Genomic DNA, 25,326 nt, shown 5'->3' on the forward strand with positions numbered 1-25,326 from the left:
CAGATCCCAATGAGGGTTCATCTATGCTTTGGGGTATTTTAAATGGAAAGGGGGCGGTGGCTTGGAGCTAAGACGTGGGGTCCCGGGAGAGGCGGCGGGCTCCGGCGACTCCCTGGCTTCCCAGGTGTGAGGGGGCGGGAGAAAGTCAGGGGCCACAAGAGAGTCAGGGGCCGCATCCCGGGCGCCAGGGGCGCGCCGGGCGGGTCAGGGCCTACAGGCGGCGGGGGAGGAGCCCGGGTCCGGAGCTGGTGGAGCCGGTCCACACCTTCTGACCTAAGTGCCAGTGCAGGGCGTGGTGGGGGCGTGGCAGGAGCCGGCGAGGCCCTCCTCCCATTGGCTGTTCGGCGCCGCCCCTCCCTGCGCTGTGGATATAAAGTAGCCTCGCTCACCAGGGACCTCCTGCCACGCATCAGCTCAGCATTCTCTGCTCCGGTCGCCCGAACGCCTCCTGCACCCACCATGGCCACCATTCAGCAGCTGGTAGGAAGATGGCGCTTAGTGGAGAGCAAAGGCTTCGAAGAGTACATGAAGGAACTAGGTGAGGCACCCGGCCTGGCGGGGTCCGCAACGTGGCGTGCGCGCGCGCGCGCGTGTGTGTGTGTGTGCGCGGATGTGTGTGTGTGTATCCCGCGTCCTCTTCGGCGTGCTGGGCTCGGGCGGACATGCTCGGCCGCCACTTCCAACCTCTTCTCATCTTCCCGCCTGCAGTCCCCACCACGCGGCCCTCTGCACCACGCGGCTCAGCCGCCGGGAGAGCGGGGCTTGCGCGCCAGCCGCAGGTCCCAAGAGTCCCGGGTGTCCCGCCGCGTGGTGCATCCAGCTCTCTGCTACTTTACCCACTTTGCCCCAATTTTTCTGTCCCCACCACTAATTTTCCCTCTTCCCGACACCCTCCTTTCTCTCCCCATAGTGGGCTCACCCACTCCCCGGTCCCCTTCTGAGCCTCCTCTGCCACATCTTTTGTTCCTCGGTGGCGTGCAGGTCCCCTCCTTCTCTCCGGGACGAGGTACCTGTAGAGGAGCGTCTGAACGCCACTACAGCCTCAGCTTTCGGCCAGCTGTCGCTCCCACCCCGGGCTCTTTGGGTGGCACAGCTCCCTGGAGCATCCTTCCCTCCGACCCCAGAGGCATGACGTCGGCAGTGCTGACCTTGTCTGGCGTTCGTGCTTGGGGCTGCAGTGGGCAGGTGGCCGAAAGTGCCCAGGTATGGGTGTGCGCCTCGGCTTTGACCCTTGCAGGTCAGGGGTGAGGGGTGAGTGAGTTTTTTTTATTGGAGAAGCGCCTTCAGACCCTGCGGGGCCCTTCTGCTGCGACTTTCTATCAGCAGGCAGGATGGGCGTGGCCCTGCAGAAGGCACTTCTTAATGCTAAGAAGAATGGGTCCCTGGGAAAAGGTTCAAATACAGTGTCTTGCTCAAAATCGTGCTTCATCATCGACCTTCCCCAAACCAATTAGGAGGATTGCATGTTGGTTGAGACACTGGGTAGATTAGCAAACAAAAATGGACCTTTGTCACAGGCTATTAGGAAGTTGGGATGGAGTGGCATAGCTGGGTCTTGTCTGAAAGGGGGCTTCCAGCCCAGAGAAAATTGTGGGAGGATAAGGGGGCTTTAAAAGCTGCCATCCCACCACTGTTAACTGGCTGCTCTCGGTGCAGAAGTCACTACAAAGACCCTCTATTGAAATCTAGTCCCTGCTGCATTCAGAACCACTCTTTCACTGGTGTTTCTGCAAGACAGTGACTAGTTCAGGCTGCTTCCGGGGGGAATCTTGAGTGTACTGAGGATACTAGGAGTACAGCAAGAAAGCTGCAGTTTTCTTTTTTCTCACTGTAAACCTAGACTGAGATGACCAAAAAAAAGCTGCTCACACTACACTCGTATCCAAGAAATACACTATTTGTGTATGTTCACCTCTCTGAGGACCATGCATTCTTTGCCCATCGAAAGCAAGTGTGTTAATCACATGGCTTGTTTGCAAGGTTCTGGAGTCTCAAGTGTTGCCAAGATCAATTCACTAGAATGCAGTCATGGAGTGGGAAGAGCAGAGCTCTGCATTTGTCCAAAATGAGAATAAAGAGTAACTTAACCAACAGCAGAAGGCACCAACCCTGCGCTGGCAGAAGAGAGAGCTCAAGGGGATATTTCAATCCTAGCAGTTTGTCATCTAGCCTGTTCTTCTTTTTTTTTTTTTATCCTCACCAGAGGACTTTTTTTTTTTTTCCATTTATCTTCAGATAGAGTGGGAGGGAGAGAGAGAAACATCGACGGAGAGAGACACATCGAGTGGTTGCCACCCACACGACCCCAACCGGGGCGGGAACAAACTGCAACTGAGGTATGTGCTCTTAGCAGGAACCGAACCTGGGACTCTCCTGTCCGCAGGCCAACGCTCTAACCGCTGAGCCAAACTGGCTAGGGCTAGCCTGTTTTTCTATGTATGTAGTAATCTCATCTGAAACAGGGCTTTGGTCCCACACTAAGTTTTTTTTGCCACATTTAACACCCAGGGACATTCATAGATTACATATTAGATGTGACAGCAGCATAGTAATTTGAGTTACATACCTATGAAATATTCTCTGTTTTTAAGGGTAAGATTTTTTTCATTTGTTACCATCATGATTGTGCTGTTTAATCTTTTAAAACATCGTGCTGAGTATCTCAGCATCGGTTTCTATTTGTGTGGTGTATCAATCAAATGTTTATCAAGGGCCTTTTCTGTGCTGGACTGTGCTGGATGGAGTTCTATCATACAACTGTCAGCAAAATTGAGTAGGTCAATTCTAGAAGTCCGGATTGCTTCCTTTGCTTTCTGGAGGCCAGCACAGCATGGTGGCCACGAGCTGAGATTTGGAGCCAGACTGCCTGCACTGATGGTTGCCAGCTCATCATTTCCTAGCTGAGTGAGCTTTCGTAGGTGACTTCAGTGAATCAGCTTGTCATCTTTAAAAAGAAGGCAATGCTATTCTCCCTGCTCATAGGGTGTTCTCAAGGTTTCCGTGAATTCGTGTGTGTCGAGTGCTATCAAGTGGTGAGCACTGGGTATGTGTTTGCGATAGTTCTCGGTAAGTGAGTAGGTGAAAATACACATAGCACATAATGACAATGGAATCATGACTTTCATTCTGTAAGCGGTAACCCTGGTCTTCCTGATATTGAACGTGATTGACATTCACAGGCGTGGGGATGGCTCTGCGGAAAATGGGCGCCATGGCCAAGCCAGACTGCGTCATCACTTCTGATGGCAAACACCTCACCGTGAAAACCGAGAGCACATTGAAGACAACACAGTTCTCTTGCGACCTGGGAGAGAAGTTTGAAGAGACTACAGCTGATGGCAGAAAAACTCAGGTCAGGCATAACTTACATAATCACAGAAGCTTCTAGAATGATAGATGGTATGCATATCATTCCTACCCTGTACAGGCAAGAACTGAATGAAAAAAACTCACTTATTTTATGAACTGAGTTGCCAAATTAGTGTGAAAGGACCAGCTTCACAACTTATCTATTTTGTAAATAGTTGAAAGAATGCGAGAGTTTGAGTCTTGCTCACATGCATCTCAGCTGAAAAACATCAACTATATTATGAATAAAATTGGCCTGAAGTAGACCCAGAAAGGAAAAATTGAAAAAATGTTGATTAAGGGTGTTATGAGTCATGGAAACTGCCCTTTAATGTAGGTTGGAAAATTAAAAAGTGTACTTTATTTCTGCAGACCGTCTGCAACTTTGTGAATGGCGCATTGGTGCAACACCAGGAATGGGACGGGAAGGAAAGCACCATAACCAGAAGACTGGACGGCGGGAAGTTAGTGGTGGTAAGTGCTGTCCGCTTGGGCTTCTTGTTTGCGTTCATAGTTCACGTAACTGCATATCACTGATCATGAGCAGGACAACTAGGTTGGAATAGAAAAAAATGCAAAATAACAAGTTAAACACCAAACCACTGAAAACTAAAAAGTCCTCTGTGGGGTCAGAGAAGTGAGCTGATGTGGCTGTGGTGTCGCTGGAGCTGGGTTTTGTCTGTGCCCCACTGTGGCTGTCCAGCATCATCTTGGGCCTGCCGCCAAACTACCCTCTAGGGCATACACTTTTCCATTTCTTTAAAATGAGGAATACTGCCTTGGCTGGTGTGGCTCAGTTGGTAGGAGCCCTGTCCCGTACACCTAAAAGTTGAGGGTTTGATTCCAGGTCAGGGCAAAATACCACAAAAACCCTTTAAAATGAGGAATACTATTTGCCAAGACCAAATGAATAATTTAGATATTACAAATCAACACATTAGTATTCAGCACAACATATACTAATCTTAAGCAAGATAACGGGTTTTAGCTTTTCAAACCCAGGAATCCTAACGTGTATTTTTTTCATCTGTGAAATAGATGACAAGGTTTCATAGGATTCTCATCCTAGCACTCAACTTCTACCATTGCCCCGGGATGCAAGACTGATCTAACCCTTCAATATCGTTCTCTCTCTCACAGGAATGCGTCATGAACAATGTCACCTGTACTCGGATCTATGAAAAAGTAGAGTGAAAATGCCATTATCCTTCCAGACAGGAATTAGCTGTGAGGATAACAAGCTCAGTTCAATGAGCAAATCTTTCCATGCTTTTTTTTTTTACTGTGTTCAGTTATCTTTATCATAAACATTTTACATGCAACCATTTCTGAGTGTTGGTTTAATTAGGATCAACTCTTTGGTTAGTAAATAAATGTGTTTATGCTATACCAGTGTTTTCTGCTTTTTTTTTTTTAACTTTATAGGAAATTAGTGATAAATTTTAACAATAATGAATTGCATAAATTCTCAGGTAGTCTTGAGGGTACTATGTGGAGATTATATTTTAGCAATTTATATAGAAAGCCACCTTCTGTGGCAGATACATTACCCATCACTTAAACTTGCCCTATGCTATTTGAACTTTGTGTCAACTCACAAATCTTACATTTCTGGCAGAGACAATTGTCATGAAAAAATAGCCACATGCACTTTATAATTTAAATATTATTGAAATTAGGCCAGTTAATAACCCGACAATGGCCCCTAAGTGTTCAAGTGAATGGAAGAGTCACATGTCTCTCACTTCAATTCAAGAGCTAGACATGAGTAAGCCTAGGGAGGATGGCATGTTGAAAGCCAAGACAGGCTGAAAGCTAGGCCTCTTGTACCAAACAGCCAAGTTGTGAAAGCAAAGGAAACATCCTTGAAGAAAATTAAAAGTGCTACTCCAGTGAACACATGAATGATAAGAAAGCAAAACAGCCTTATTGCCAATATGTAGAAAGTTTAGAGGTCTGGATAGAAGATCAAAGCAACCCCAACATACCTAAGCCAGTGGTTCTCAACCTGTGGGTCGTGACCTCTTTGGAGTCGAGTGACCCTTTCACAGGGGTCGCCTAAGACAGTAGCAAAACTACAGTTATGAAGTAGCAACAAAAATAATTTTATGGTTGGGGGTCATCACAACAAGAAGAACTGTATTAAAGGGTCAAGGCATTAGGAAGGTTGAGAACAACTGTGGCCTAAGCCAAAGCCTAATCCAGAGCAAGACCCTAGCTCTCGTTAAGTCTGAAGGCTGAGGAAGCTGTAGGAAAAATGTCTGAAGTTAGTAGAGTTTAGCTGGAGGTCTAAGGAAAGAAGCCACTGCTTTATTGTGGTGGCCTGGAACTGAATCAGCAACATCTTTTATGGGGCAATGCTGCTCTAGATTTACTTCCCCCTCTGAATTTCCATCTTGATTATTTTTGTCTGCATCCTAGAGTTCCTTTCATCCCCTTGTCCCACTTCTAGTGACAGTGTGCATTATTGTCCCTGCACCAAACACTTGGCCAAGTAATTCTCAGAGCCACCCAAGGTGTTCACTATCACATTCTGCCGAGTCTAGAAAGTGACCCCAAGCCACACAAGCGGCTCAAATATGAGAGTAGATTGGAGCACAGGATTCTCTGATTTTAGTCCTGTGCCCCACCACCTACCATGTTCTCGTTTCTATCCTTCTGCTCATGGACTAGGCATTGCTTGTGGGGCGGGGGGAGAGGGGGGTGTCATAGACCCACGTTTCTCATATGGGGGAGCTTTGACATTGTGAGTGAGGAGTTATCTTCATTGTGTTGTACTGTGGTAAGAAATGTAGGATCAGCATCCTAAGATCATTGCCACAAAATGCCCATGGCATCCATCAGTCTACCCTGAGCACCCTACACATTTCCAGATGTCTTCTAAGAGACACCAAACCTAGTTGAGAATGATGGGGAAGAACAAAGGAATCTGAACTTTATATTATCTGGTGTCAAGCCCTTCTTTCTCCCAAGCAATCCATCAATGTCAGTGGACATTGCAAAGATATGAACTAGGCCCTTATTGGATATTTGGTTTTTCTTGGAACTGGTGGTGTGTGGGAATGTATCCAGGTTACTTCAACAACACCGATCTCGGGGGACACTCCCTTTGGCCCCAGACTTACCAGATCCCCTGTGTTCTCTTCTGTGCTTCAACACTCACTGCAGATACCTGCTGGATGGCTCCCCGTGGATATCATCTCTAATTTCAAACAAGTTTACCCTTTCTAAACTAGAGTTGATGATTTATGTGCTTGGGTTTTGGAAGCAAACAGTCCAGATATCCAATCTTGGCTCTCTACCCTTGAAGAGCTATGTAACTTAGGGCAGGTCACTTAACTTTTCTGAACTATAGTCACATCCTTTGTAAAAAGATAGAATATCGCCGGACTTGGAGATTTGTTTCCAAAATTTAATGACAGAGAATACGTAAAGCATTCAGCACAGGGCCCAGCACGCAGAAGAGGCTTCATGTCTCTCCAGTATTGCCCAGCAGAACTTTCAGCAGCGAAGGAAAAGTGTGACATCCATGCTGTCCTATCCAATGGCAGTAGCAGACATAAGTGGGTATTAAGCACTTGAAATGTGCTGAATTTTTAATTGTATGAAACTTTGATTAATTAAAATGAAAATTTAAATGCCCACAGATGGTTAGTGATGGCTGATTTGGACAACACAGGAAACTAATCTCTTGTTTTCAAAATTGAATTTCTTATTTTTTATTCTAAACCTGGTCCTCTTGTGGTATTCACCACGTCAGTCCATGGGACTGTTATTTTTCCAGTTCCAAGGCTACATGCCTTGGAGTCATCTTTAACTTTTATCGCTTCCATGCCATATCTAATCCATTAGCAAATGATTTCCACTTTATTTTATATATATATATTGTTTGTTTGTTTTGTTTTGCTTTGTTTTAAATTAATTAATTAATTTTTGTTACAGATGTTTCTCCTTTTCCCCCCAATGATTCCCCCTTCCCCTTCCTCCCTGCCCTGTCCCCAGCTTTGTTGTCCATGTCCATTGTTCATGCATACATGCATATAAGTTCTGTGGTTTATCTCTCCCCCACTATCCCCTCTTCTGGGCATTGTCAGTCTGTACCCCACTTCCACGTCTCTGGAACTACCCCATTCCTCAGACTGTTATGTTCATTATATTCCACAAATCAGTGAGATCATATGATACTTGTCTTTCTCTGTTTGGCTTGTTTCACTCCAGATAATACTTTCCAGGTCCCTCCATGTCATCTCAAAGGATAAGAGATCTTTCTTTCTTACAATTGCATAGTACTTCATTGTGTATATGTACCACCACTTTTTTATCCATTCGTCTACTGATGGACATTTGGGCTGTTTCCAGATCTTAGCTATTGTAAATAGTGCTGTTACAAACATGGGGGTACATATATTCTTTCTGATTGGTGTTTCAGGCTTCTTAGGGTATATTCCTAGAAGTGGGATCACTGGGTCAAATGCCGGTTCAATCTTTAGTTTTTTTGAGGAAACACCATATTGTTTTCCATAGTGGCTGCACCAGTCTGCATTCCCACCAGCAGTGTACTAGAGTCCCATGTTCTCCACACCCTCGCCAACACTTGTTGTTTGATGATTTGTTGATGGTGGCCATTCTGACAGGTGTGAGGTGATACCTCATTGTTGTTTTAATTTGCATCTCTCTGATGACTAGTGATGTTGAGCATTTCTTAATATGTCTCTTAGCCATTTGTATGTCCTGTTTAGAGAGGTGTCTTTTTAATTCCTTTCCCATTTTTAAAATTGGGTTCTTCGTTTTTCATTTGTTGAGTTGTATGATCACACTATATATATTGGAAATCAACCACTTAAGTGATATATCATTGAAAATTATGCTCTCCCATACAGTGGGTTGCCTTTCCATTTTGATGATTGTATCTTTTGCTGTGCAGAAGATTTTTAATTTGATGTAGTCTCATGTGTTCATTTTCTCCTTTGTTTCTGTTGCCTTAGGTGATGTATCAGTAAAAATTCTGCTGTGTTTGATGTCTGAAATTCTGTTGCCTACATTTTCTTCTAGGATTTTTATGGATTCATGAGTCACATTTAAGTCTTTTATCTATTTTGAGTTTATTCTTGTGTATGGTGTAAGTTGATGGTCTAGTTTTATTTTTTTTGCATGTAGCTCTCTAATTTTCCCAACACCATTTATTAAAGAGGCTGTCTTTACTCCACTGTATGCTCTTGCCACCTTTGTCAAATATTAATTGAGCATATTGCCTTGGGTCCATTTCTGGGTTCTTTGTTCTGTTCCACTGGTCTATATGCCTGTTCTTGTGCCAGTACCAGACTGTTTTGATTGCAGTGGCTTTGTAGTATAACCTAAAATCTGGTAATATGATCCCTCCAACTTTGTTCTTCTTTTTCAAGATTGCTATGGCCATTTGAGGTTTTTTTTTTTTTTTTTGTTCCATATGAACTTTTGAAGTATTTGTTCTAGTTCTGTGAAGTATGTCATTGGTATTTTGATGGGGATTGCATTGAATCTATAGATTGCTTTGGGTAGTATGGACATTTTAATGATGTTGATTCTTCCAATCCATGAACAGGGTATGTGTTTCTATTTTTTTATATCTTCCTCTATTTCTTTTTTCAATGACCTATAGTTTTCTGCGAATAGGTCCTTTATTTCTTTGGTTAAGTTTATTCCTAGGTATCTTAATTTTTCTGCCGCGATTGTAAATGGGATTGTTTTTTTAGTTGCTCTTTCCGTGAGTTCATCATTGGTGTATAAGAATGCCATTGATTTCTTGACATTAATTTTGTATCCTGCTACTTTGCTAAATTCATTTATTAAGTCTAGTAAATTTTTGATGGAGTCTTTGGGGTTTTCTACATATAGTATCATGTCATCTGCGAATAATGACAGTTTCACTTCCTCCTTTCCAATTTGGATCGTATTTATTTTTTCTTTCTGTCTGATTGCTGTGGCTAAGACTTCCAGTACCATGTTAAATAAGAGTGGCGAAAGTGGGCATCCTTGTCTTGTTCCTGTTCTTAAGGGAAATGCTTTTAGTTTTTGCCCATTGAGTATGATGTTGGCTGTAGGTCTTTCATATATGTCCTTTATAATGTCGAGATATGATCCCTCCATTCCTAGATTGCTGAGCGTTTTTATCAGAAATGGGGGCTGGATTGTGTCAAATGCTTTTTCAGTGTCTATTGATATGATCATATGATTTTTATCTTTCATTTTGTTTATGTGGTGTATCACATTTATTGATTTGCGAATATTGTACCAGCCTTGCATTCCTGGAATGAATCCCACTTGGGCATGGTGAATAATTTTTTTGATGTATTGCTGGATTCGATTTCCTAGTATTTTGTTTAGGATTTTGGCATCTATGTTCATCAGGGATATTGGCCTGTAGTTTTCTTTCTTTGTAGTGTCTTTTTCTGGTTTTGGAATTAGAATTATGCTGGCCTCATAAAATGAGTTTGGAAGTCTTCCTTCTTCTTGAATTTTTTGAAACAGTTTGAGGAGAATGGGTATTAGTTCTTCTTTGAATGTTCGGTAAAATTCCCCTGTGAAGCCCTCTGGGCCTGGGCTTTTGTTTGCTGGGAGAGTCTTGATTACCTCTTCAATTTCTTTTGTTGTTATTGGTCTGTTCAAGTTTTCTATCTCTTCCCAGTTCAGTTTTGGGAGACTATGTGTTTCTAGAAATTTGTCTATTTTGCTTAGATTGTCGAATTTGTTGCCGTATATTTGTTCATAATATTTGTTCACAATCCTTTGTATTTCTGTGATGTCAGTTACTATTTCTCCTCCTTCATTTCTGATTTTGTGTATTTGGGTTCTCTCTCTTTGCTTTTCGGTGAGTCTAGCTAAGAGTCCATCAATTTTGTTTATCTTTTCAAAGAACCAGCTCTTTGTTTCATTGATCCTTTGAATTGTATTTTGGTTTCCATGTCGTTTATTTCTGCTCTGATCTTTACTATTTCCTTCCTTTTACTTGCTCTGGGGGTTTCTTTTTGCTTGCTTTCTAGCTCTTTAAGTTGTGAGTTTAGATAGTCTATTAGAAAATTTTCTTATTTCTTGAGATAGGCCTGTAGTGCTATGAACTTCCCTCTCAGAACTGCTTTCGCTGCATCCTATAGATTTTGTGGTGTTGTGTGTTCATTTTCAATGGTTTCCAGGAAGTTTTTAATTTCTTCCTTGATCTCCATGGCAACCCATTCATTGTTCAATAACATACTATTTACTGTCCATACTTTCACATGTCTTTGTATGTTCTTGTTGCAGTTGATTTCTAGTTCCATGCCATTGTGACCTGAGAAGATGCTTGATAGGATTTCAAACTTCTTGAACTTGTAGAGACTTAGTTTGTGTCCTAACATGTGGTCTATCTTTGAGAATGTCCCATGTGTACTTGAGAAGAATGTGAATTCTGCAGTTTTGGGGTGTAATTCTCTGCAGATATCTATTAAATCCATTTGATCTAACGCTTCATTTAGAGTCTGTGTTTCCTTGTTAATTTTTTGTCTAGAAGATCTATCCAGTGATGTCAGCGGGGTATTGAAGTCCCCTGCTATGATTGTATTGCTGTTGATTTCTTCTTTGATGTCCAAACGATTTTTAATATATGTTGGTACTCCTATATTAGGTGCATATATGTTTACCAAGGTTATATCTTCCTGTTGGATAGATCCTTTCAATATGACGTAGTGACCTTCTTTGTCTCTAGTTATGGCCTTCATTTTGAAATCTACTTTATCAGATATGAGTATTGCTACCCCAGCTTTTTTTGGCCTTCTGTTTGCTTGGAAGATTTTTTTCCATCCCTTTACTTTCAACCTATGTGAGTCTTTTTTGTGAGGTGGGTTTCTTTTAAACAACATATATGTGAGTCATGCTTTCTTATCTAGTCATCTACTCTGTGTCTTTTTGTTGGAGCATTCAAACCATTCACATTTAAGGTGATAATTTATATGTACTTATTTATTGCCATTCTTGTTTAGTGTGGTTCTACTTTTCTTCCTATTTCTTCTACTAATTACAGCAGTCCTTTTAGCATAACTTGCAGTGCTGGTTTGGTGTTAATATATTCCCTTAGCCTTTTTTTTTTTTTTTTGCCTGGAAAGCTCTTTATTTGACCTTCTATTTTGAATGATAGCTTTGCTGGATAGAATAGTCTTGGATTCAGATCCTTGTTTTTCATGATTTTGATTACTTAATGCCACTCCCTTCTGGCCTGTAGTGTTTCTGTTGAAAAGTCAGCTGAGCGCCTTATGGGATTTACTTTGTAGGGAACCTGTGCTTATCTCTTGCTGACTTTAGGATTCTCTCTTTGTCTTTAATTTTAGGCATTTTAATTAGGTATGTGTCTTGGTGTAGGCCTGTTTGGGTTCTTCTTACTTGGGGCTCTCTGTGCTTCTTGAACTTCAATGCCTTCTTCCTTTACCAAGTTAGAAAAGTTTTCTGTCACTATTTCTTCAAATACATCCTCTAACCCTTTCCCACTTTCTTCCTTTCGGGGACTCCTATGGTGCGAGTGTCATTACGTTTCCAGTTGTCCCACAGTTCTCTTAAGCTATTTTCCTGTTCTTTAATTATTTTCTCCTTTTGGTTTTCTGATTGGTTGATTTTTTTCTACCCTGTCTTCTAATTAACTGATCTGGTTCTCAGCTTCCTCTACACTGCTGGTTAGTCCTTCCAATATGTTCTTAATTTCTGCTATGTCATTCTTCATTTCCACTTGGTTGGTTTTCAGTGTTTCTATATCTTTCCTCATGGTGCTGATATCCTTACTCATGCTGTTGAGCGTCCTCAAGATCATGGCTCTGAACTCTACCTCTGATAATTTGCTTAGCTGCATTTTATTGATCTCATCTTGGATAGAGTTCTCTTGTTCTTTCATTTGGGATTTGTTTCTTTGTTTCACCATGTTGGCTATCTCAGTGGGTTTTGGAGCCTGCCAAATTTTCCCTGTGGGTGTTGGTGTTCTGCTGTTTGTGGCTCCCTCTATTGGGTTTGGCTGAGCCTGGGTGGGCCCACATTAAATACCACTGTCAAGTCTTACTTTCCTGGGTACATTTGCAAACCCAGGAAAGGTTCAGTTACCCTCTAATTTTTTCCTGGAGGCTAGTTGTCTCAGTTACTACGTTCCTTAAAATGTAGCCTTGGTGTTCTGCCTAAGAGGATTTTCAGAAGGTGGGATAGATGCTGGTTATTAATGAGCCTCAATTTGCATTTCTTTGCCTCACCTGGGAAAGGCTGAATCTCCTAGAGGGGGGCTGCTGCTTTTCCCCACAGCTCTGGGGAGGAGCACATTGGCCACCGTCCTTTGTGGCTGCAACTCAGCAAGAACTCTGAGTGCCCTCCAAATCCCAGGTGTCCCCACATAGTTCCAGTCCAGTCTGCCATCTCTCTGCCGTAGCCCCCAGGTGAGTAGCTCTAGCTATTTTAGCACTCTGTCCCAGCTCTCTGCACGCTGTGGAGTGGGCTTGGTCTTTATTCCCCAAAGGTACTGCTCACAGCTAAGACTGCTGCTGTTTGTGGGCTCCTAGCCCGCCACCCTCTAGTGCCTCTGCAATGCTACTTGTGTCCCTGGTTATATGGTCCTGTCCTGCTGCTTTTCTGTTGCTTTCTTTCTGAGGATTTGTCTTTATTTTAGTTGTAATTCCCCTTTGGGCCTGGGAGATCATCTGCGTAGCTTCTATTCACTCTGCCTCCATTTTCACATCCTCTATGCCTATCTTTTGCGCAGCTGGGTGGCACAGGCCTTTCTGTTGCCCCCGCACCCTGCAGGTCCCGTGGGTAACTGGATTGCTCAGTCCCTTTGGGGACCTGGCTCTATGCCTATGTTATGGGCTGCTGAGTCACTTCAGCACCCCACAGGCCCTGTGGGCAACTAGATTGCCCAGTCCCTGCTGGGTCGTACAGGCCTCTCTGGTGCTTCAGCACCCCGCAAGACCTGTGGGTAACTGGATTGCACAGTCCCTGCTGGGTTGCACAGGCCTCTCTGGTGCCCCCGCACCCTGTAGTTCCCGCAGGCGGGCAGTTGGATTGCACCAGTCTCTCTTGGGATCTGGCTTCCCACTGCTCTTGTGGGCTACTGGACCACACAGGCCTCTGTGGAGCCCCAGGTCCCGCCACTGGCAGCTGGGGAGTGCTGCTGCCCATTGGGGCTCAATTCCTGCTCAGCTTTTGCTGTAGTTTTTGAGGACGGGTCTCAGCTGCCGGTCTGTGCTTCTGTTGCCTGGGGATGGATGTCTGCTCCACAGCCTCTGTTGCTAGGGGTATATCTTGACTCTGATTGGGCTGCTACTGTGAGGATGGTGCTGGACTCCATGCTGTCTGTGGCTTCTGTGACCAGCACCTTGGGAGATCCACTACTGTGCACCTGTCTGTGTTGACACAGATTGTCCACTGGTCCGATGGTGACAGGTGTGCTGGTGGACTCAGGTTGCTGAGCCCTAGCCGCTCCCACTCCTTCCTGCCAGGGAAGACCTGGGATCTTCCAAAGTGGTGGGACCTCCATGAGGAGCAGGGAGAAGCGCCCTGAAGGGCCGCTTACCACGGTAGCTGGCTGCTCCATCCACAGCACAGGGACTTTCTCTCCGTGTATCTGCACTGCTGGGGTTTGGTCGTCCACCTTCATGTCCACTCACACTCTCTCACACACTCACCCTTCCTCTGGTCCTGCCTGCCGCCATCTTCTGATTATCTTCAGGATATATTTAGAAATTAATTACTTCTGCTCACCTTTTTCACAGATACCACCCTGGTTCAAAAACCACCATCATCTCTCCCCTGGGTCCTTGTTTGCATTTTTATTCTCCCAGAACTATCACCTTAAAATAAATGTTAAAGTAGGTCACTCCTAGTTAGAACACCCCATTGACTCCTCATTGCATTCAGAGTAGAAGCCAAAGTCTTTACTGAGGTCTGATCTGATCTTGGTTGTGTCTCTTAACTTCTCAACATTGTCTCCTGAGTTCTTCTCCCACTACTCAAACATTTTCCTCCAGCCACTGGCCATTGATGATACAAGTGTGCTCCTGCTTCAGGACCTTTGCCCCTGCTGCCATCTCTGCCTGGAATGATCTTTCCTCAGGAAACTGCAGCACAGGCTTTCTTTGCTTTCTCACTTCTATCAGGTCTCTTCTCAAATGTCAAGTTGGCAGTGACTCATTTCCACACCACACTGGGTATCATAGCTACACCCTCCCCCATGCTCTCTATCCCCTCTGCTGCCCTTGTGCTTATCACCAATCCAGAGACTACATATTTACTTGTTTTTTTGTTTTTAATTTTTAATTATTCCTTGTTTCTCCCACTGGAAAGGAAGCTGTATGAGGAAGGGGCTTTGCTTGTGTAGTGTTCTTTCTCATCACTCAATTAGGAATCAATCTGGCACACTGAAGATGCTCAATAAATATTTGTTGAATAAATAAATTCATTGTTAGCTTGGCTGGTGTGGCTCACTGGTTGAGCGTTGACACAAGCACCAGTGATTGCTGGTTTAATTCCTGGTCAGGGCACATGCCCAGGTTGTGGGCCCTATCCTCAGTGGGGGGCATACAGGAGGTGGGCAGTCGATGTTCTCTCTCATCAATGTTTCTCTCTCTCTCTCTCTCTCTCTCTCTCTCTCTCTCCCTCTCCCTTCCTCTCTCTCTAAAATCAATAAAGAAAAAAAAGTAAAAATAAATAAATTCATTGCTAAATTAATGACTTCTTTGTACCTATTTAACACCCTTTAATATTAAGACCCTTTATAATTTTGTTTCAATTTGTTTTTTAGAACCATATTTCTTGCCTTTACACAAATCATTCAACTTTGGTGAGGACCTTTCCTCTGCCCAGATGCAGTGAGCTGGACTGTAGAATATGCATGTTTGACATGGGAAGTGAGGATTCAGCCTGGTCCTTGAGCTGCTCTGTCAGACACTCTGCTCTACTGGGAAACCAGTTGCCCAATTCCAGTCAACAAATGCAATTCATTTTCCCACCACTGAGTATTCTGCCAACAGGCAAGGTCTGTCCGAACTTGACGTGAGTTTTCTGAGGAACACGGTGCAGATTAGAAACAACTGACTACAGGTGAGATAAAATAACATAAATCAAAATTTCAAAAAAAAAAAAGATGTCCAGGCAACTTTGGGATTATGCCCTTGAGCACTCCCAGGGCATTACCTGTTCTCTTTGAGCACAACATGAATGGCTAAGGATGATGATGATGATGAATCACAATGGTGAGATCTCTGTAGGCAATACGAGGTTTTGTTACACGCTGTATAATTATGTTGCACTTAATGCTAATGTGGTGGTTTCTGGAGTCTTAATCTCTTCAACTGTCTTCTCAAATTTCTGATATTTGAAATTGTGCCATGACCCTAAACAGGTTGCAAGGCAACTTTTTGGCACCTCGATTTAAATACTGCCAGCTCAACTTAGGCTATTACTCAATTCTTGCTGCTCATAAATCAAGGATTCTCCGTGTCTGTTGTATTTGAAATTTACTTTTAAGTTTATGAGCATAATCACAGCTCTTCTCTGGGTGTCGTGTGCTCCCTGCTCCCTTCTTGTAGTGTTGTTCTCTTAGAAGTCCCTGCCACTTGGTGGACATGTGTGATGTGGGTTAGTAAGACGAATGGATAAAGTTGGTAAACTGGTTTAAAGAGCTGAGTGACATGTTTTTTGAAATATTTTGAAAGTTTCGGTGGTGTGATGTGTCACTGGACCTTCAGCAACTGGAAAATCACCAGTCTCATCATATCTGAGCTGTCAGGCTGTCATGAGATGCAGCATTTACTTAAGACCAAGCCCATTTCCCCCTCCCACATCTCCTTCTCCCACACTGTACACTTTGAAAATGTCAGAAGGCAGCCCTGGCCGGTTTGGCTCAGTGGTAGAGTGTGGGCTCACTGACCAGAGAGTCCCAGGTTCAGTTCCCGCAAAGGACATGTACGTACCTCTGTTGTGGTTCGTCCCAGCCCCGGTTGGGGTCGTGTGGGTGGCAGCCACTTGATGTGTCTCTCTCACATCAATGTTTCTTTCTCTCTCCCTCCTTCTCGAAAAAGAAAAAAAGAAGAAAATGTCTGAAAATAGAGTAACATGTTTGAAGAGCCTTGTTTAGAAGTTCTGGTGACACATGATATGGTACACAAGATAGTGCAGGGTTGGGGTCCTTTCTCATGGACCCCATGAAAAAGTATTCTAGTATAAAAAGATGGAACATACATGATTACAACAAATGGCAGAGTGACAGACGAAGCAAGAAAAAAAAAATTTAAACCAAGTAATGAGATAAGAAGTAAGGAAGGTTGAAGCTACTTTGTGGGGGATGGTCAGAAAGGCCTCTCAGCGAAGTAATGCTTGAATTGAAACCTGAACAAGGAGCAGAATGTAGGAAAGTGACATCTGGGGGCAGGCATTGTGGGCTAGGAGGAGGGACCAGCCACTACAAAAGCCCTGAGTGGAGACAGAGTGGCAGAGCAACAGAAGCTTATGGAAAGTGAAATGTTGAAAAATCAGAATTCAGCTGAGTCAATTTTGAAGGCTAAATTGGCTTTATTAAATGATCCATGAATCAGGCAGCATCTAATCCAGCGGACAGACAGATACTCTGAGGTGTTATACAAAATGGAAAGCTTTTCTAGAAAGGAAGGTTAGGCAAGGAAGTCATTAGCAAAAGAAAAGTGGAAGTTCATTAGAGGAAAGTAAGAGCTCTGGGTGACAACAATGCCTTCTCATTGGCTGGGCTGTGGCGTTTTCCATTGGTTGGGCTTATTGCTAAGCAAGAAGAAAATCTTCCTTTCTTCTGTAAAAACACCTTCCTGTTGGAAATGCAAGGTATTGTCTTCCTGCTTGGGATAATGAAGTGGTAGGATATCAGAGCTCCTTCTACAGCCCTTCTAGACTCCAATTTTGATTTGAAGAGTTGAGGTTTCCCTTATTGATTTTTGGAGATTCAATGTGGGACAAGAGGCAGTCTGGAGATTTGTGTTGGAAACAGCATGTGGACCTGGCAGCTGCTAGTGAGGGATTTGAGTTTATATGAGGACGAAAGGAAACCATGAAGGGTTTCAAGTAGAAAATGACATATGACCAAAAAATAAAATTTTTTTAGTTTCAGTACAGCACAAGGAATATCGTCAATATTGTAGTAACAATGTAAGGTGCCAGCTGGGTACTAGACTTAGTCAGAGGGGATCACTGGGTAAGTTACACCTGAAACTAATATAAGATTAAATGTCAACTGAAATTGAAAACAATTAAAATTCCCTAGTTTCACTTTCAGGAATAGAACACTTGATATTTGAAATAACTCTCTTATGAAAAGCAACTGAAAAATACTGGACAAAATACACGTTAGTATTTCCTTGAAGTGACAAATAAAACAATGAGGAATTCCCTGGCCTGGGTCTGGAACTGCAGAGACTCAGTCCCACTGATGGGGTGGGTTGGGCCCTGGAGCATTTGCTTATGGAACCGGAAGTGGCTGAGCTGTATTTTTGACAACAAAGCAAACAATTTGCCTTTATCTGATGGTAGATGGATCAAGTTCATCTTCTGTCATCTTGGAAAGAGTTCCTGATGGTTGGATATATATCTATAAGGATGTCCTCACAGTGATTTTCACTGGCCGAGATTTGGAAAGCATATCAACTCCTAGAAATGGGGGCTGCTTAAATAATCAGGGTATGTCCATATGGCATTTAAAAAAATAAAAGGACCGCCTGGACGGTGTGGTTCAGTTGGTTGAGCAGTGCCAGTGCACCAAAAGGTTTCTGGTTGGATTTGTGGTCCGGGCACATGTCCGGGTTGTGGGCTTGATCCCCAGTAAGGGTGTGCAGGAAGCAGCCGACTGATGTTTCTCATCTATGTTTCTGTCTCTCTCTCCCTCTCCCTTCCTCTCTCTCTCATATCAATAAAAACATAAACACTTTTTATTTTTATTTATGTATTTATTTTTAAATATGTTTTAATTGATTTTTTTAGAGAGAGAGAAAGGGAAAGATAGAAACATTCATGTGAGAGAGACACATCAGTGGGCTGCCTCCTGCATGGACCCTACTGAGGATCAAGCCTGCAGTCTGGGCATGAACCCTGACTAGGAATCGAACCGGGACCTCTCAGTCCATGGCATGATGCTCAATCCACTGAATAGTTCCTTATATATCTACATGCATATAAAAAACCAAAACCTTTACACATGGAATCATACGGCATAGTATTCTATTGGCATATATTACTTGTTTGTTTTTTAAACTCAGATAAGTATAGAGTGACATTTTTAAACTTTGTAATATTTAACTTTACTTCAACCCTATTATTTATTTTATCCGTTTCCTATTGATAAGTGTTTGTTTTAAAAAACATTTTAGAGTTATTAACAATGGTTCAGTGAGCACTCTTATACATTGGTGTAATAAAATATTTAAAACTACTTTTAAAGTATTTACCCTTTGGTTAGACTCCTAACGCACTTACTCAGCCTTCTTATGACCTAAGCCATGTATTGCCTGGCTGTCAATGCAGGGAGTAGTAGCATCTGATCAAGGAAACCTCTAACCTACATTATTTTGCTCCCAAGAAGCATTTAACTACCTTAACAAGAAGCACACTTTTTCCTTTTTGCAATTAAATATCTAAAAGGAAGGAAATGTTGGTTCTAGAATCAAACCTAATGCACAAGTTACAGTACTAATGTTTTTTTTTTTTCTTTCTCATATGCTGGCTTCATACAAGATCGTGGTGTTTATTTACTTGGTCATAACTCGAAGGGTCTCCATTCTCATTCTCATCCTGTGGTGGCCCTGCAGGTTGCAAACCTGGGTGGGTACACCAGCAGGCCCTGGCATTTGGTGTAGCTCTTTTCTTTCTGGGTTGGTGTTGTTGGTTTGTTGACCCTCTGACAAGACCATTACTAAAAGAAATACAGGGAGAAAAATCCTAGTTTATCCCAGAGTTTCAGTACAGTAGCAATGGGGACAGTCTTTACACAGAAGTTTAGAAAAGTTGCATATAAGAGGACAAAGACTTCTTTCACAATTCAGAGTTGGTTGGACAGAGGTTTTCAGCAAATCATACAACCAAATGTAGAAACTAAGCTTGCTGACTCAGTCAATTGCCCGAACTGCTAAACTCAGCTTACAGGAAGTAAAAAAAATGCCACCCTTTTGGCAGCCTTTTGGAAAATACAGAAATACAGGAAGTAAAAAAAAAAAAAAGCCACCCTTTTTGGAACAGGCAGCCTTTTGAAAATGTCTAGTTTTGGAGGTGGACTTGCATAATGTCATTTTACAAGATGCTTACCACACCCAGAAACCTTGGAGTGATCCTGACAAGCGAGATCATGCAATGATTAACATGTCAATAGGAGGTGCTGGGGACAACTAAATTTTTTTATTCTGGAAATAGGCAGTAATTCTAAGGTCCCAGAAAATTGAAGTTATTTAACACATTTAAATTTTGGACAGTGTGTTTGGGCAGTTGATGGGCAAATGGTACGGTTTTAATTGCACATGTCAGGAGCCCAAGGACACATATTAAAATAAGAAACAAGGCACCAAACCCAAATGATGCAACACAATGTCAATGAAGGCGATACATCCAAGAGCTAATTTGATAAAAATGTCATCAGAGTATTTGCCAGGTAGAGAATTACATCATCACTATCACGTGTCTTATTTTATTCTACCTAGATTCTGTATAGTTGCAGTCATTCTTTCTGGACCTAAGAGAAATGCTTTCTTGACACCAAGACCACATTTATAAACAACTTATCTATCTTGTATACAAGTCCGTTCTTCCTTAGTGTGTAGCTTTCATTAGTTAGTTGAGGAGGTCTTTGCGTCCCACCCTAATGCCAGTGTGACTGAGATGGATTAATTCATTGATTTGTTCATGCACTCAATTCAGCAAATGTATTTGAGCCCCTACAATGTGTCAGATACCATGCTAAGGGCTGGGCATACAAAATTCAATAAAGGCAATAAGTCCTTGACTTCATGGAGCTTAGAATCCAGAGAGAGAGATGGCCAATAAGCACAATTAAATGTAATAATTACAGGTTGACATACTTGTGGTGAAGGACAAAACAGGGTGCTTGGTGGGGAATAACAGCAGGAACCAAGGATGAGCAGCTAGGAAAGGCCTCTCTGGGGAGGGGAAGTTTAAGTGGGAACATAAAGGAAGGAAAGGAGCCAGGCAGACAGGAACAGGGGAGAGCTTTCCCAGCAGAAGGAGTAAGAAGTGACCATGGTGGAGTGGGGAAGGAACTTGGTGTGGAGCCAGGCAGAGGAGGAGGGGAAGAGCTGACATGGGGCAGGGCATGAACTTAGAGTCCTGGGAAAGAGTGAGGATTTCATCACAGTCTGTGGGGAAGGCACGAGGCGGGGTAGGAGTGTGTGTGGTCTGGTGGCGGGGATTAAAACGAGGTAGAGTTACAGTAAAATGTAGACACTCAAATCCCAATCCCTTGGGATGCATATCATTTTGAATTCAGAATTTGCCTACATTTTAGATTATATATTAATCTGGTATATATATGTTACCACGTATTAACTCATACATTATATCACTCTCCCAAGGGCATCTGAGGGCAGCACCCTGTAATCAAACACATTAAAATACCTGTTGCTCAACATGTGGAAATTCACACGAAGCAGGACAGCTTTGCATCTGCTCATCTCAGCGTTTGCTGCTGAATGAGTTCAGGTCCCATTCGGCTTTGTCACCAAATAAATTATGAAAAAAATGTCAGTTAGAGCTTCTCAGATTTTGGATTTATGCATAAGAAATTATAAATTTGTAATTACCCCCTTTCCTGAATTATTATGACTAATATTCATTAATTTATTATTTCAACAAATCGTTTTTAGAAGACTTCTCTATGTGCCAGGTAGTGTTCGAAATGTGTAGAAATGTATGAACATTGAAATATGCACCTGCTTTAAAATAGGAAACCTACTTTTAGAAAGATAGCTGTGTAAGTTTGAAATGTTAATTTTCTACCAATATAGTAAAATGTGACTAACACTGACTTAAACACAAGAGAAACAACAGCAGACCCCAATATAGCAAACTAGCAGAAAGTGACTTGATCAGCAGGCTAACGTCCAAGTGTCTAGCACTAGGTTTGGGTAAGAAAGTAGTGAGGTGCTGGACTTGAAAGTCCTTTCATGTGACACTGTCCACACCCATTCAGAAGTTCCTGATCTTCACCTTTGCTTTTGATAATTAAAGGAATTAATCTGCCCATGGGGACATAGCTGTGTAGAATTTAGGGGAAATATTGTGCACCAAATCAAGAGTATATTTTGGATAACTCCTTCTCTAAATAATGGGGGCTTCAATACCTTGCAGGTAGGGTAGCACCAGATACTGAAATTAATAAATGGGACTGCATCAAACTAAAATACTTCTGCATAGCAAAAGAAATCAGCATCAAAATGAAAAAGAAATCTACTGTATGGGAGAACGTATTTGCCAATGATACATCAGATAAGGGGTTAATTTCCAAAATATATAAAGTACTCATACAACTCAACAAAAGGAAGACAAACAATTCAATTAAAAAATGGGCAGAGGACCTGAATAGATACTTCTCCAAAGAGGACATACAAATGACCAAGAGACATATGAAGAAATGCTCAACGTCACTAATCATCAGAGAGATGCAAATTAAAATGATGATGAGGTATCATCTCACACCTGCCAGAATGGCTGCCATCAACAAATCATCAAACAACAAGTGTTGGTAAGGGTGTGGAGAAAAGGGGACTCTAGTACACTGCTGGTGGGAATGCAGACTGGTGCAGCCATTATGAAAAACACTATGGTGTTACCTCAAAAAATTAAAAATTGAACTTCCATTTGACCCAGTGATCCCACTTCTAGGAATATGCCCTAAGAATCCTGAAACACCAATCAGAAAGAATATATGTACCCCCTTGTTCATAGCAGCACTATTTACAATAGCTAAGATCTGGAACAGCTCAAGTGTCCGTCAGGAGATGAGTGGATAAAAAAGCTGTGGTACATATACACAATGGATGAAATATTTTCCAGTTGTAAGAAAGATTCTGCCCTGGCCAGTTTGGCTCAGCGGTTAGAGTGTTGGCCTGTGGACCAGAGAGACCCAGGTTTGGTTCCCGCTAAGGGCATGTACCTCGGTTGCAGTTTGTCCCTGTCCCTAGTTGGCGTCGTGTGAGTGGCAGCCACTCGATGTGTCTCTCTCACATTGATGTTTCTTTCTCTCTCTCTCCCACTCTATCCGAACACAAATGCAAAAATGTCCTAAGGTGAGGATAAAAAAAAAAAAAGAAAGATCTTTTACCCTTTGAGACAGCATGAAGGAACCTGGAGAGTATTATGCTAAGCGAAATAAGACAGTCAGAGAAAGACAAGTATCACATGATCTCACTTATTTGTGGAATATAATGAACAAAATATGCTGACGAACAAAACAGATCCAGAGCACGGATGTAGGGATCAGACTGACAAACCTTGAGGGAAGGAAGGTGGGGATGGATGAACCAAAAGAAGAAATAAACTGAAGTACTTATGTGCATATATGCACAATGAATGGACACAAACAAGAATGTGGAGAAGGCAGGGGGCGGGGTGGGAGTGGGGAGGAGAGTGTCAACAAGGGAAAAAAAGAAGGACATTTGTAATACTTTCAACAATAAAGAAAAATAATAATAATAAAAAAAAGTCTTGCCTCAGAATCTGCTTCTAGAGAAGTCAGAACAGCCCTGCCGAGCCATGGGGAATTCCTGACCCATGGAAACCATGAGGGATAATAAAGTGACCGATATTTAAGGCATGGGTTGGGGTGACCTGATACTCAGAGCTGGGTAGTCAGAACTCCCTGCAAGGCTTCATAACAGTGTGCACAGCAGGGGTTTTCCAGGCCTTCCCCAGAGGCAGCTGTAGCTCATTTCATCCTCATCAGATAGACACATAGTCCAGACGTGGGTTTCCCTTCTTGCTGTAGGGCCTCTGCTAACCCCACTGTCTATGGCCCCCAGAGTGTCTTTCTGCTCAAACCACATTGCCCTGGATCACACATTATGGTGAGGTGTGACAAAGTGCACATGACCATGGGCTCCCATGGTCTCACCATAACACACCGTACTCAGAAGATTCCAGCCCAGTAGAGCATGGGACAGTCTCTTGGAAGCAAAGATCAGAGAGGTCACAGTCCTTCAGGAAGTGGTGTGTTCACAGAGCAAAGCCCCAAAATCCTGCTGGGAACCCCCAGAGGGAACCAGGTTCAGAAAGAGGCAGGACCAGGTGTGGCCCTGTTTTGCTGACAGATGGCAGAAAGGAAGATTCCTTCCAGGGGAAGAAGACCTGAGGCCTAATTTGCCCAGATGCGTGATGGTTTGAGGTTCCAGGAGGTTGATTGATGGGAGCTCTGTCTGGAGTGTTGTCAAACAGAGAACTCCTTGCTGGCCGAGAAGCCGGTGGGGGAAATGGGTGATGTGTGCTAGGCATGAAATCATTGTTATAGACTGCTACTTATTCCATCTTGATGGGTTAGAAACGCTCCCTGCCCTCGGTGGGTTTAACAATACAATGAACTGATGTAGAAAGAAAGATGCTGTCTAAACAAAAACAAATCGCATTTTGAACAGAAGTCATATACTATGGTACAATACCTAAGTGATAGACATGGCCGAGATTTCTTTAAACTCCATGATTCTCAGCTAGCCACCTGTATTGACCCAGACCCTGAGATAAGCCTCAACAAAGGCCGACTGATGGAACAAGAATTCAGTTTAAAAGGGCAGATCCAGGTTCTTGAATTGATTGATATCCTATGTTTTCCCCCCTCTACAATTAATCTTTTTGCTGCCTTTCAACAAACTTTTATGACTTGAGGAAGAAATAGCGTTGAAACGTGAGAGGAGCACGTCGAGTTTTCAGTCTAGTTCCGCACTTAGTTTTTGGAAGAGGAACCCGAGCAGATTGGGCCCGGTAACCTGCCTTTTTGTTTTTACCTCTGTCACCTCAGATGTCCTCTGGTCCAGAAGATCAGGAACTCCGGGCTGAGTGCCCGGCGTGAGCCCTCATGTCCTGGTTTACACGTGAAGTGAGTATCACAGGAACGGAAATAATCGGAGTTCAACTTCAAGACTCCTCAGCCTAGGGAGTGAGCTCAGCACTTCCTGAGCAGGGCTATTGTAAATACACACCACACCACCCACTCGCAAACAGCACTGGAACACCTCGAAGGAGCTCTTGAATGAACAGGGAGGGGCTGGAGTGCAAAGTAACAGAGTTTCTTCTACAAACAAATAAAACACTGACATTTTCCAGGCGTTGCCTGATTACACTGGTCTGCCTACAGTCCTGTTTCTTACACCTTACTCTTCGTAGCCACCCTGACTTCATCGTTTCCTCCCCAGGTGAGTGCAAAGATAGTCAAAACAATGAAAATGATCTGTATCTCCTCACCTTCCCATCTTCACTAGTTCATTATCGACTTTCCTGCTCTCATGGGTCTGCCTTCTATGGAAAGAAATCATTTTACTAGACCCTCTTGGGGTCCCTGGATGGGTCTGATAATGAAACTGTCAAAGTACAGAATAACACACAAAATGCTATACATTTTATTCAATTTTGACATATCCCTGGAAGCCTTCACGAGTGAATAAAGACGGGAAGAAGTGACCTGAGCAGGAAGCTTTAAAATCTTTCAGACAAAGAAATAATACATTTGTGAAGACTTGACAAGACAAAGGAGCAAGAGGCAGAAATTGGCAAAGAAGTAGCGAGGAAGGGGAGGCCAGGTTGGCAAGGTATGTTTGCACATTCTTCTGGTGCCTTCTCTGGGCTGGTAAGAGTCTGTTTCCAGTAAAAGGAGAATTTATTTTTGTCTTTAATCGGAAAAGGGGAATCTTTTTCTGCATTTACTGCTTCTTGCCTTCAGCTCAAAATATTTTTTTTAATGCAAAGAGGCACACTGGGGGTGACACAGTCTGGTGT

At 42.9% G+C, this 25,326-nt stretch overlaps 1 protein-coding gene across 1 annotated transcript; it reads left to right on the top strand.

The window, feature by feature from the left end:
- The first annotated feature begins 411 nt into the window (after positions 1-411).
- On the top strand, positions 412-4,735 carry FABP5 (fatty acid binding protein 5). The gene is made up of 4 exons (XM_036264133.1): positions 412-538; positions 3,180-3,352; positions 3,721-3,822; positions 4,489-4,735. The coding sequence occupies exons 1-4, from the start codon at positions 460-462 to the stop codon at positions 4,540-4,542; spliced, it is 408 nt and encodes a 135-aa protein (XP_036120026.1). The 5' UTR covers positions 412-459; the 3' UTR covers positions 4,543-4,735.
- The last annotated feature ends 20,591 nt before the right edge of the window (positions 4,736-25,326 follow it).

This window comes from Molossus molossus, unplaced genomic scaffold (genome assembly GCF_014108415.1).
Source record: "Molossus molossus isolate mMolMol1 unplaced genomic scaffold, mMolMol1.p scaffold_m16_p_16, whole genome shotgun sequence".
Lineage (NCBI taxonomy): Eukaryota > Metazoa > Chordata > Mammalia > Chiroptera > Molossidae > Molossus > Molossus molossus.

Coding starts and splice junctions, on each gene's coding strand:
- FABP5 (XM_036264133.1), top strand. CDS start 460: ATGGCCACCATTCAGCAGCTGGTAGGAAGATGGCGCTTAGTGGAGAGC. Junction 539..3,179: donor AGAGTACATGAAGGAACTAG/GTGAGGCACCCG, acceptor TGACATTCACAG/GCGTGGGGATGGCTCTGCGG. Junction 3,353..3,720: donor CTGATGGCAGAAAAACTCAG/GTCAGGCATAAC, acceptor TTATTTCTGCAG/ACCGTCTGCAACTTTGTGAA.